The 13,987-nt window shown below is 43.2% G+C and overlaps 1 protein-coding gene across 2 annotated transcripts in view; it reads left to right on the top strand.

Moving 5' to 3' along the window:
* VEPH1 (ventricular zone expressed PH domain containing 1) overlaps nt 1-13,987 on the top strand; it is an 86,243-nt gene that overhangs the window by 42,351 nt on the left and 29,905 nt on the right. For both annotated transcript variants that reach the window (XM_009634431.1, XM_009634430.1), the window contains exons 8-9: nt 262-471; nt 1,365-1,759. In XM_009634431.1, the coding sequence (XP_009632726.1) occupies nt 262-471; nt 1,365-1,759 (605 nt within the window). The remainder of the gene's footprint in view (nt 1-261; nt 472-1,364; nt 1,760-13,987) is intronic.

The raw sequence follows: 13,987 nt of genomic DNA, 5'->3' as shown, positions 1-13,987 counted from the left end.
GGAAAGAGTTGGGGTTTGCTTGTGCAGATACAGCACATGCAGTTTCTAATCCAGTGTTGTCAGAGATGTTCAGTGTTTCTGATCCAAGAGACACGTTGATCATGATGTTTCTGAAAATGATTAATCAACCTCTAAGAGAATATCTGCTGAAACATAATTATTTCACCAGATACATGATACAGGTCACAGGCAGAAATGCAGCATCAGCATCGCTATGAACACAATGTGCCAGCATTAAATCCCTGTGTTCTCCTTCCTTAGGATGGAAAATGATGCTGAAACAGAATCTCCTGTACCACTGGATGATTTAAAATCTGTTGTGAGTGGAAATGAAGAAGATGAAAAGCTTCAAGTTAAAATACAGGCTTTTGAAGAGAAAATAAATGTCGACAACAGTACTCCTGGCTCGGTGCGGAGATACAGTTTAGGCCAGGTTTCTAAAGAAGAAAGGAAGGATATGAGATTTAACAGGTATGGCTCTGTAAAATGTGTGAGTGGTTTTCCTGAGTATCAGTTTCGTAATAAAACTTTATCCAAACACTGAGAATTTGGTCTGCTTGCATGATACCTGTGGGCATCATAAGTCTAATTTTAACCAAGTCTCATACCCATGAATTCAAAGGCTGGGTAAAATATTTCTAAATTATATATTTAATCTCTTCTGTTCCCTAAAACAGCACAAGGGATAGGAAAATATTTGTATACACATATTGCTAGAAAGGAAGATACAGTCTCCTTTCTTGGGTATTTTTGCTAGCAATACGTATCAGATGGCTGTGTGAGATGAGTCTGACTGTTGGGGCCCAGGGTGAGACAAGGGCTCGGACAGCAGCGTGCACCCACGGTGTCCTTAGGCTGCACCACAGCTTCACAGCAGAGGTTTTCCCCTCCTGCTCCAGTATTTGCCCTTTCAGTCACTTCTACCCTTCTTACTCTTACGGAGGCTTAACTTCATCCTCAGTATATAGGTACGGGGCAGTGAAGAACTGGAGGCTGAGTCTTGGTTTGGTTAAATGGCTGCCGGATGGCATTTTTATGATGTGATCAATAAAGCATACACTCCAGCGCTGGGGTTATAAGTTTCTTGCAGATAGGTTAACTAGCACTCTCCATGGCATGCAGATGTTGTGATATATGGATATTATTTAGTTTCATTTGCTTATTAAAGCTGTGGCTCCAGTTTTGCTTTTGAAATGCATATTTACCAAAAGATACTTGCCTCTGGCTAAGTGAGCCCCACACTCGGCTTTCTGAACCAGCTGCTCAGAAATAACTAGAGGTAACTCTGAAGAGCATGTGTTTGGGTGATTTTTGTGTCTTACCTCTATGCCAAAGCAATTTTCCTTTCCTTAATCACCTTCCAGGTCCAAAAGCCTCGCTTTGCATGCAGTCCGCATGAAGGGGGTAAACTCGGAGAGCGGACAGGATGAGGAGAATGGGGAGATAACTGCTGGTATCTCCTTCACCGAGATCTACATCAGCCAAGAAAATGACAAATTGCATTTTAGTGTTGATACTGAAGCAATGCAGCTGGGAAATTCTTTGGTTTCACACCAAAGCATTGATTACATGGAATCAGCAATTTTGCCAGAATCTGCTAAAGAAAAGGCCCACGAAGGAAGCGCAGAGGGCGTGATGAGCCCTGTGGAATACCAGGACAAGCTCTACTTGCACTTGAAGGAAAACCTGGGCAAAGTGAAAGCGTATGTCACAGAGATGGGGAGGAAAATTCCTATCCCCGATCAATGTGTAATTGAAGGTAAGAGGTCTGGGCTTTTCCCGTTATAAGAACTTTAACACCACGCTGCAAGTCATCGCAGGGTTCAGGCAGATGGGCAGCAAAGATCCTCTAACGCAGAGCTCGTGGATGGGGAGAAACATTAGTTTTATAAAGCGATGTCATTCACAAATCGCAGTGTTTTGGAATCTTCCAGGACTGTTGTTCTTTTCCTTCGGGGATATAGTGCAACGCTTGCCTACCGCAGACTCCTGTAAAGGTTAATATGAGGATTGCCTTTTGGATGTCATAGGGAACGAAGGCAGAGCTCTCTGGAAAAGGCATGACCTGTCACACTGAGCTGAGCCGCGGCTGTTGGCTAGGGCTGCAGTACCTCTGGGCACGTCTGCAAGGCAGGCATGCAAGGGGAACGTGCCTTTCTGCCTTTCTCCTCCCCACTGTCATCCAGCTCCAGGCTGTAAGTTGTGGAGCTGTGCTAATGGTCACGGAGAGTTGAATGCAACAGAGAGCACGTGCCATGGGTCGGGCTCTGCCATGCAGCCGTACGGGTAAGCATGTGCTGATCCTTAAGCTTCCTTCTTGGCCTGCTGGGTTGGTGTAGAGCAAATCTGGGTATCCTTCCTCATTAACGCGATAATATTGAATTGGTTGACTTACAAAATACACCAGAAATGAAGCAGGTCGGGACCCTCAGGTTGGCACATTCCAGCCCAGACACAAAGCACCTTGAAGGCACAACGGAATGAGATCCCCAGTGCTTTGGGTTGGGTTGGATCCCATCTCACCTCTTCTCTGTGGATGTTTAACGTTTTCTGCTTTCATCAAGGATAGGTATTTGTTTTCAAGAACAAGAAAGCCGGTTTTGTGAGACTGTGGAGGAGATGGGCAATATGCTGCAAGATGGGTCTTTGATATTCCTTTTTGAAGTCAGTTCTTTAGGTTGGGTTGTGAGCCTCTTGTTTATATTGAGCAGCAGCCGCTCCCTTTAATGTGAATTCGTGTGCATCTAACCACTTGCTGGTGGTTGTGAGCAATTTGCAGCCCAGCCCTTCATGGGCCACATTGATTTCAAAGAGTAGCTGACTCAAAAAATTAAATTGATTTGCAGTCACTTGAAATGTCATCTTCTAATACTACGTAACTTCAGATCCATCAAATATCAGCTGTTGTTGATAAAATATTTTTTGTTTACTTTTTCGGTGGTCAAGAAGTTGAAAAGCAGTTTCCATCCATCAAAGGGATATAACTATACATATTTTAAAAGCATAGGTTTCTGAAGAATTTCCTAAATATCTTAAATTTCACATTTACTATTTGAAATAATCATTTGGTAGAATTAATAATAAAACTTTTGTTTCATACTGTTACAGTGGAAACATAAGAGTGAACAATCTGGCTGGAAGGGCTGAGTGCTATGACCTTGCATTAATCAAATACAATATGTTGAAAATTTTTAAATGTATTGCTCAGTTTCCTTTCTGAAGTACCTATTATGGTATGTTCTAAGCATGTAACTATTTCTAAATTCATTCAAGCTATTGTAATTTCCTGAAAATCCTCAGCTAGCATTCTTAGAAAAATTCTTTGAGTAGGGACACATGTGCAGAACAGGAGATTTATATGACTCATTCTAAATATGTTGAAGAAATGCAGTCTGACTTATTACACAGGGGACGGCTTTGTTAATATCTCAGATATTACATAAATAACTTCACCAAAAACCTTGCAGTTATTGGACTTCTGTGATTCCCATGCAATAAAAAGGCCCATTCAAAGGTATCTGTTTTATGTTTCAAATAAGATGTTTAGAAAACAGTAAGAAAATATTAGAAAATATTAATATACGTAGTTGGCTAATTTTATGTTGGTTATGTAGGAGTTTGCTGAACTGGAAAGGTAATAGGTAAACCAGGGACAATATGAAAAGATAGGCACTTCAGGGCAATCTACCATGAAACAGAGTACTTGGAGGAAATAATGGCAAAAGGTGTTGCAAAACAGCACTGCAGTTTGCTAATAACGGAGAGTGCAGATTTCATAGTCCGTACCTCTTCATTAGGGTTTCCTGGGCTTTCAAGGGGCAGCTCTCACACAGGTCGAGAGCGTTAATGTCAGTTGTAAGAATTCCTAAGTAATGACAGGCCAAATTCTGTTCACTTCACTTAAAGAGAATCCAAACCCCTGCTTGCATTTCTACTGATGATGATGTCTAAGCTTTGGGCATGCTGTCTGTGAACATGAATTCCTTACTGCTTAAAACTGAGACTGGGTAGCATCCCCGAAAGGATGCTGCAGTGACATACTGGTGAGGACAGAAGCTGCTTGTGTGCATTTGGATACATCTAAAACTAGAGGGCACGGCCCCTGCCAGATCTTGGGGGCACTAATGCCAAGAGCAGTTGGAGTGAAAGCAGGGGGCTGCTGAGGTTTTCCCAATACGGAGTCACTGCCTTGCAGAATGACGGAGGACATTCAGTTCAGTGCTCAGCAGCTGACAAGAAAGCAAATGGACAAGGGAAGAATTATTAAGAAAAATAGATACATCAAATGACGTCGTTACGTCCTTGTCTGCATTAATTGGAGCCTGAACCTTGAAGGACAAAGGAGACTGGTAGCAGAAGCATGAGGATAATCAGAGACCTTCATATGAAGAAAAATGGGCTGTGACTTTACAGTCCAGAAAAGGGACGGCTGATAGAGATTTGCAATATCATTAATGACTGAGAAGGTTAATCAGGAGTGGTGGCTCACTGTCCTAATTTGGGTACTAGAGAACGTGTAATGAAGTTGTCAGGAAACAAATTCAAAATACACAAAATAGGTACCTCTTAAAACATAATTGGATACATGCGATTAAGTGGCAGAATTGATGGCTACAGTACATTAAGTACACTGAGAGGGTACCTGGTTTCAAAAGTGATTAGGTAAATTCATGGATTAGAGCCATTCAAGGGTTATCAAAATAATGCCACCCCTGACTGTGGAAATGACGGAGCCAAAGATGGAGGTACCGGGAGAGCGGGAGGGAAATCACTGCTGTGTGCTTGTTCTGCTCTTGCACTCCTCGCTTACAGCTCTTTTACTCGCCCTTTGCGAGCTACTACCAGGATAAAGGTACTGGTGGAACTTTCTGACTCAAATCAGAATTGCTATTCCAGCATCCCTCAAAAGGAGAAAAATTGAGAAAATTTGGTTTCTTAACCAAAGTAGGAGAAAACCGAAGGAGAGCTTTGATAAAAATTTTCAGCTATGTGCAGACCGTTAAGGGAACAGCCCATGCTGGACAAGATGAGAAATAATGAGCTTCAATACCAACAAAAATTCAGCTTAAACAGTAGAAAAAGCTCTCTAGCTGGACCACCAGGTCCCCTGCATGTCTTTGATTGGATCCTCTGCTCTGTAACATCTGTGATTTGCAAGGGGGTTTTTTTGCTGTTGAGTCCAACATTTGCCATGTAGGTCTTAGCTATTTTTGCTTGACAGGGTGTGGTTTTTTCAGTCTCCTTGTTGACTTATAAGCTCATTTGAATTATACTATGTCAAATTTATGTAATATTAAGTGTTAGATTTTACAGCTGTGAAGGGATACAGGTTAAGAATGGTAAGGGTGTGGCTCCATGACCTGTCCGTGATGGTTTGAAGATGCCTCCTATACACATTGAAAAATTGACGTGGCCTCAGCTCTGTTATCTCATCTAGTATTTACTATTTTTGGCTGCCTGTGCTTCAGACAGAGGAGAGTTGTGAATTGGGTGATGATCCTACAGCAGGATTAACCGGGGTTAAGACTGGGCTGTTGGACAGAATACCTTGTACTAAGAAACTGGTCAAGTTGAGGGTGTTTTGAAGAACAGGCAAGCTACAACAGCTTACCAGATGCATGTGGGTATGTGCATAAGTGATTTTTTTTGAACTAACTCTGCAGTCAGAGAGGAGATTTAAACGGGGGCGGAAAGAAGGCATCTGAAACCACAAAAATCCATTTATTTTAGCTTGTTTCAGTTTGGGGCTGATGGTGTGGTTCAGTTCCTGCTCTAGTTTGAACCACTTTTCCCAGATTCGCATCTCTGCCGTACCTTAAGCAATTTGAGGCATCCTTTTATGTCATGCTCATCTCATCTCTTTAATCCTCTTAATCTGTAGATCTTTTCCTAAAAAAAAAAAAAAAGCACCACAATGTCAGGCACTTTAGCTTTCATGGAGCTAAGCAAAGCAGTTTTCATCAGCCCATATTTTCCCAGATGGTTTGTGATCTTATATCTTATCGGTACCTCCAGGATTTTGCAGATGGCAGTGGTGCAGACTTGTGCATCTATAATTTCCTGAATGCTCCTGAGTTTGGTTATTGCTTTGCAGCGTAGGCTGGGCAGGATTTCTGCTGCCTTGGTGTGGCTGCGGTCCCAGTGATAGGAGCCCGTGTTCAAGTTCCTGGCGTTGCATTTGCAGTTTCCTCACTGGCTGCAGTTGGTGCTCTCTGAAATGTCCTTCAGCCTTTCTGCTTTTCTAGGTCTCATGTGCCCTTCTGGGGAGATAGGGCTGGCAATGGTTTGACAAGGTTTCTTTGAAGGGCTTAGGTGAAAGACCTGAGCCCACTCTGTTTTACCTGGTGTGGCCCTGATTACCCCTGCACACAGCACAGGTCTCTTGAGGAGCTGCCAGGCTCCACCTTGCTGGGTCTCACCTTGAACCCTGCATGTTGGATGATTTTTGTCTTATTCTTCTTATTTCCCAGACGCGTAGGGATGGTGGCTCAAACGCATGGCTGCGTGTATCCTGCCTCTGAGTGTGGCTGGTGTCAGATGGTTCCCAGACATAAGCCTGTATGGCTGCTGGATTTGGTTATAGCTTGAGGGCAGGTCCTCATTTTCCACTCTAGCTCTACTTGCTCTTTAGATAATTGGGATAAAAATGCCACCATAAACAGCTCAGAGCATTGAGTGTCAAGCGAGCTGTTGGAAAGAAAGCATTTGATAATAGACATGTATAGAGGATTCAGAAGGATTTGCACGTCTCCAGCCTGCCTAGCCTTCTTTTTAAAAGGATAGAGCCCGGGGAGATCTAGTGCCTCATTCAACGCTTGGTCACTGAAGCCGCATTCAAAATGCAATGCCATCCAATGAAAAAAATGGTAACCATTTTATAGCAATAAGTCACTTCTGGCTCCTCTGTGCCCTACAGGAGGAAATGCAAACAACAAACATTTTGTGGGATTAATGACAGAATGCTGAAAGAGGAGGAGGCAGCAGGGGAAACAGGTTGCAGTATGCTGGCCCTAAATCTGGTTGTTATTATGTTTTATGCTGTACTGAGAGATAATCGGTACCATATGATGGTGTAGATGGAAAAGCTCATTGCTCCCCTGCAGTGCTCGCCCCTGCACCGGTCTGATAAATTCCAGCATTCCATAAGCCAAACGTTGATTTGGAACAGATGGGCCTCTGCCCCTTCAGTGGGACCACAAAGTTGCTTAGGCTCAGGCCAGCGTTTCCAGAGATGAACTTTGCTGCTGCTAGGCCAAAAAAAAAAATATTAGTTGGCATTTTATGCTACAGGAACGGTATTTCAAATGTATCCCAAATGTGCGGGCTGGCAGTGAGAATGGAAGTGCTAACTCACAGGATGGCCATCACGCTTGCAGTCATCTGCGTCGTCAGACCGCAGAGAAACTCCCAGCGCAACGGGGAGCCTAATAGGAACATGAACACGCTCATAACTTGCTGCCCTCGCATATGTGATAATAGCAAATTGTGTGTGCTTTGCACCTAATCTGGAAGCATCAGTTTAAACAGGCTGCTCTCCAGATGCACTTTACCTGGTAGCTGGGAGATTCCTGGTGGGGTGGTGTTATCACTCTCCTGTGGGAAAGCCAAACCAGAGGACTGACTTCTGAGCTTCTGGGTTGGACCAGGATGGACCTCACAGGTCCTGCCAGAGCTGCCTCTGCCCGCTGTGCAGGCAGGGTGAGCCGGCAGCCCTCGGCCCAGCAGGGGGTGCTGGACAGAGGAGGCTGAGGGATGCGGCTGGGACAGAGAGGAGCCAGGCAGCGGCAGGAGTGGGATGTTTTCCCAAAACCCCACTTTCCTGCACATGCCTTATTGGCTCTTTGAACTTCAGTCATCAATACAGGCAGCAGAAAGGTAAATGCACTTTTGCTTCTGAAGATGGGACAATGTGGTGGAGGTGTTTTACTGCTGTTCCTTCCCAAATGACACAGGCTTCTCGTTACCCCGATAGTAAAAGATTTTACAAAGTTAAGATAACCTGTATGTTCTGAAATGTGGCTTTTGCCACTCAGATTTGGCCTCAGTGTACCGAGTGCATTGCAGTGGCTGTCCAGACCCCATTATAGTTGTGCCTTCTCCATTAATTCTTGGGTAACTTACTGGAGGTGAAATCTATTGGACTGAGTTGTGGCATGCATGCAAAGTTATTAATGTTAAAAAAAATATAAATCAGCATTTCTTGAAGCTGATTGCTTTAAAAATTACCCTTTTCTCCTATGAACATATTTATTGTTTGCACACTTATTTGTAAACCAAACTCAAGAGATCAGGAAAAGGGAACCGTGGAAGTTGAAAAAGGCTTAAAACTGAAATTTTGAAAGTTCTATTAATTTCTTATTCTCCAGTTTCATTTTTATGGGTGGGTTTGATTCTATTTGGGAAATTTATGAGCATATTTTTACTCCTATTAACAGATTCTATTTAATACTAAAGGGTTACCAATATAAATCACATAATGCATTAATTGTTCCCAGAACCAATGACTCTACACCTACTTGCCTCTGTCCCTCCTCATTTAGCCCAGGATCTTAAGCTGGAATAAACAACAACTAACAACTCTTCTGTTTATACTTTGTTCTTTTTCCCCAGGCACAACCACTTAGTAGTGAACTTTAAAATTGCAACATATATTCTCTCGTTTCCTGTAGGAGAAACAAGTTGTTGCTTGTTCTCTTGCTAGAAGTTTGAGACTTGCCAACAGATGTGATGAGAAATGTTCCTTGACTGGAGGAGAGTTTCCTTGGTTTCTTGATGGGTCTCTGCCATATCTGGGGCATTTGGTGATGATGATGTTGTTGTGTTGTTTTGTGCCTTGCATTGCCTTTCACAGGGTCTTCGTGTTTCAAAATTGTGTTACTCAGGCTCTCCTTCCAACCAAGCCAGAGCCAGGCTGAGGAAGTAGGAGAACTCATCCTTCTTTTTGGAGAAGATGTGCCCAAGTGTCACCAGCTGCTGCTGCCAGGGATGCAGGAGAGCAGGATGCAGGTGCAGCTGGGTACAGTGCCCAGGGGAGGCTGAGATGAGGAGCTGCTTGAGTTGAGGGATGCACAGAGCTCTGAAATGCTTAGGTTTGCTCTTATTTGCTCGTCAATAGGGATAATTCACAGTAACCGGATAAAACAAGCAATTGTTCTGCCTGTTCAGTGTGTTACCCCAGAGACTCAGCAGCAGTAGGTATTTCTTTGCTGCTAATGGGATAAAGCAGAGCTATGAACTTTCCTCCTTTGCTGAGTTAACTGAGCTGGTGCTTAACCTAAACACAGCTCTCATCCGCCTACACAGACTTATCACCTAATAAACCTGCTTTGCACCAGAGCTCGCTGGCCTCTCCCTGAGTATGGGGTAGATCCAGGCTGGCCACCTTTCTGCCTGAATGCGGGGGCACAGGCTGAGATCCCAAGTGCTGAGAAACTGGTTTCTCTGCCGTTACCAAAGGGAGTGCTGACAAGATGTACAAAATGCGCTGTAATTCTCTCTGAGAACGTCAGAGCATGGCTCAGCTGACAGCAGCTCATGGGTGCAGGAGAAGCTCATTTTTCATGCAAGCTACTACAGCAGCAGCACAGCTATGGGCTGGCTGGCGTTCAGACCAAGGCGGTGTGTGTATTTACCCATGACTGCCTATACTAAGTCAATGCCACAATGAAAACGTACCTGGTGTCATATCATCTTGTCCCTGAACTGTTCCTTTCCTCCTCATGCAGTATCTTTTGACGTGTTGACATGTACAAGGGATTTTCTTGGCCCAAGCAAAATGATCGTATCCATCGTCCAGCCCCAAGAGCTAGCACTCTTAAATAGTCATAGGAAAGTCTGCCTCTGGTTTTTTTTGTTTTCTTTTTCCTTTTCCACAGTCAAAGCCTCTATGAGCCTGTGCAGTACAGAAGTGCTATTAGGGTCACAGATCTAGTCGTTGAAATGGTGTTTGTGTGAATTCTAACTTAGGTCAGATGGGACAGGTTACTCATTGAAACAGAAGTCAGCATAAACACCCTGCTTCAAATTTGCTTTCCACATTATAGAAGTGACAGTAGTTTTTAAAGAACAAAACTGGTTCTAGAGTCTGTAAATGTGTAGCTTAAATGTGACCAATGTAATAGGCTTAATGTCCTCAGGGAAATTAGTTAATTTTTTCCTTCCTCTCTCCCTAACATACTTTTGACCAATTATTTTAAAGAGCTGCAGATCATTCTTTGCCATAATTGAGACTTCATTGCTTTAAATCACATCAAAAGGACCTTTAGTCAACATTGGATTACTGGCATTCACCAAGATGTGCCATGTGCTGGGGGAGCTGTTGCAGAGCAAGTAGGTTTTGTTGACAGGAATCTCCTGTGTGTTGTGTCTTGCTGATATCTGGAAAGTTTCTTCGGGCCTAAATTCATCTTTCCTTACCAGGCAAAGTCAGGGTGAGTGGTTACATGTTTCCACACGGGGAATTACACAGAGATTCAGGGAACTGAGTTGTCTCCACCTTCATAGGCTGAGACTGGTTTCTTTTCACCTTCAAAGCTTTTTGCTAACTCAAGCCTGCAAGTGATTTATTTTTTGTTCTTCCTAGCAAAAAATTGTTGTATGCTCCCCTTTCCTCGCTAAACCTACAGACCTGATCCCTGCTCACTCATCAGATTCCCCTTTGTCGGCGCTGTGCATTGCCAAGTGCAAATGCAGAGTTGTTTGCCCTAGAAATCACGGCCTTCAAGTTTCACAGGTATGAATAGGTCTTGCTATGTTGTATTATCTCTGCTTTAACTCCTCTGAAATCCATTGGGATTACACAAGGTTGATATTTGGTTCATAGTGTTTCATATAACATTGCGATGATGGACTGGGAAAAGTATGCAACAGAACTTGCCTAAAGCTCAGCCAATTTATGTACATGTGTTTCAGGAGAGCTTAAAATGTCTGTTCTTGAGCTGCATATCATACCAAGTACAGAAGTACCTGCAATTCCTAAATACTACAATGATTTTAAAAGCAGCTTTTTCATTCTCGGTTAGAGTGTGCCTGTGCACCAGTAAGAACAGGGACGTGTTACACACGTGCTTCGCTCCTAAGCCATCTTGCCATGCTTCTAACTTATCCACAAGGTACAGCAAAAATGACCTCCTGCGGTGGACGTTTTGAGGTTTAGGTAATGGTTCTTTGGGATCCTTGAGTAAGATATTATAAAAGTGCAATATTATGCTAGAAATATCAAAGCCCGTGGTGAATGTTGTTACTCTGCTACAGTGGGGTACCATGCAGAGACTCTGAATTGAAATTGCTACACGAGAGGGAATATACTTGGAAAGAGTAATATTGTCACTTCTAGAAATGTTCAATACTTTCGTTTGCTTCTTGAAAACGTAGCATACAAAAGTTAGTGTCTAACAACGGCTGGGTTTTAGGGTAACACTTGCCATATATAATACAGACATTTGGGGGGATATTTTGAGCACAACAGACTCAGATATCCTGTTGAATAATATTTACAACATCTGCAATGTCTGCATGGGGTGCAGTACAAGAGAACGCTACTGCCATAGTTACATTTGAATAAAAGTTTAAACCTAATTTATTATTCATAATGCTAGAAAGAGAAAGCTGTAGTGGTTAAAGACCTCTCAAAACTTTGGCCAGACACCTGAGCCCTTAGTTACTTGTGAGAAGAGGTGGACATTCCTGGGAGGGAATGCTCTAGTGAGTGGTATTGCAGGAAGACAGGGCTTTCAGTTCTGCTCCTTCACCTTCAGTGGACACTGTCAAATTTTGGAAGACCATGAGCCAACCTATGTGACTATTACAATCTGTATTTTTGGTTAGAGATCTGTCTCTGTGCGGGAGTTAGTGATACGATGGGCCACTGGTCGTTCTTCAGTGCGTGTGCATCCAATGTGCTGGCCTCATGTGCTGTGGGTCAGTCTCTGACGATGCTATTAATTAATACGATCAGGTTTTTTTCCATTTTAAACAGTTTATGAAATGGCACAATGTAGATATTTTTCTGACACATCATTTTCCTGAAAATGTGCCCAGCTTCATGTGCCCGGATGATGGCAAGAAACTCATTTTGCCTTGCCTATTTACACATCTCCCATGACCACGAAAATGAGTTCTCATGGTACTGTTGTGTTGGTTTGCACTTGAGTGAAATGCCGTGTAATGGTGCTGTCTGGATCAGGGTCATCTTAGTCTTCATCAGAATAGGTTTATTATTTAAATACCACTTCTCACTGACTTTGGGATAACTGAGATTAGCTGTTACATGTTGAAACTCATAGTTCACTGCAAACCATTGAAAAACACATGTAGTAAACTTCGGCTTGTTATCAGACATTGTCAAATTCAACATATCAAATGCAGCAGAATTGCTCATCTCATACCGAAGGTTTGAAGACTGTCTGAGTAGGAGGCTTTTTTTCCGCTGGTATTGACAAATTAATGCTGCTTTTTTCCAGGAACTAACTTTTTGCTCAGCCAGCATGGACTCCAGCACTTGAGCTGACATTTATTTTGGCACGTGTTATCAGCCTCAGCATTTTTCTCAGAGTCATCCACAGTGCCTTTCTAAGCAATTTGTTAGGGTTTTGTGTCTCTCCATGTATCCTTTGCAATTTTTTGTTCTGCAGCATTCAGGAACTTCCTTCACAGTCCCTTCAAACACAATCCCACCTAGTACTGAGCACTCTTTCTTAACTGCTAACCCGGGGCCGGTATCCTGGAGCTCTGCCATGCTCTGCTCACAGCCGCAATGACTTCTGTAGGAGACTGTCCAGGTGGGATTTAATCAGCTTGGTGTGGACCTACTGCGGGCAACAAGAAATCTAGCTCTGGGCTCTGCTGCCTCGCATGGTTGTTTAATGCACTCCAATGTTTGCTTGCAGGCTTTGAATGCCTCCCAGGTTTCTTGTCAACTCATATATTTGCAACTGAAAAAATAACTGCCATACTCACTGAGGAGGAGGGCATCAACTGCCAGCTCCTTTTTGTGGTGGCAGTACATGGTTTATGGTCACTTTTAGCTAAGCGTGATTTCTCATAATGAAGCATTAAACTTTTCACACACATGGACCAAGGCCAAGCCTCTACTTCTGGTTGAGTGTATTGAAGTTAAGGTTTTATTAGCATCTGTGATGCATAAACCAGGGATCTTTAGTTTGGACCATGCTGTTGGAAGAGCATTTCATCAACAGCCTCCTTGAAGACATCATTTAGCTTTAATATGTCCCAGGACATAGGGTCGCTCTAATTAACCCCTTCCATTTCTCAAACTCCTCCTTTATATTGAACATGAACACTGGCAGGTTTGGGTATGAACCAGTAGGTTTGGGTAATTAGGTTAAACTGAGATTTTCCCCCTAGTCACTAATCCAAGAGTAGAGGATTTTATGCCCCATCTTTTTCCTGCCAAGGTGAGTGTGTTGCTTATTGGCATGGCATATCTGTGATTTGCAGCAAAGTTGGTTTTCTTTTCAGAACTGTTATCTCAGTTTAGCAGCATTTGCATCTTTGTTGGCTTAACTTTAACCCCTGGGTCTCTACTGCTGAAAGCTTACAGAATCACAGAATCGCAAGGGTTGGAAGGGACCTCGGGAGATCATGTAGTCCAACCCCCCTGCTAAAGCAGGTTCTCCTAGAGCATGTTACACAGGACTTGGTCCAGGCGGGCTTTGAATATCTCCAGAGGAGGAGACTCCACAACCCCCCTGGGCAGCCTGTTCCAGTGCTCCATCACCCTCAGAATAAAGAAGTTTTTCCTCCATATGGTTGTATGCTTCTAATATTGTCCTACTGTAGATCTTGGAGTATGTTTGTGCTCGGGCGATTGACACGACCCAACCAGCACTTCCACATTCCACAGGATTTTGTCAATGTGCACAAATCAATATTGTCATCTTCAAAGAGCAGCCTACAAATGCCCAATGCTTGGCATCAAGCCACCACTTCATGTGGATTCTTCCCTTCCTCAAGGCAACATTCTCCT

The sequence above is a fragment of the Egretta garzetta genome, unplaced genomic scaffold, assembly GCF_000687185.1.
Source record: "Egretta garzetta isolate BGI_Z169 unplaced genomic scaffold, ASM68718v1 scaffold172, whole genome shotgun sequence".
In the NCBI taxonomy this organism is placed as follows: Eukaryota; Metazoa; Chordata; class Aves; order Pelecaniformes; family Ardeidae; genus Egretta; species Egretta garzetta.
The sequence above is the reverse complement of the archived record's forward strand: the minus strand, read 5'-3'. Positions and strand labels throughout refer to the sequence as shown.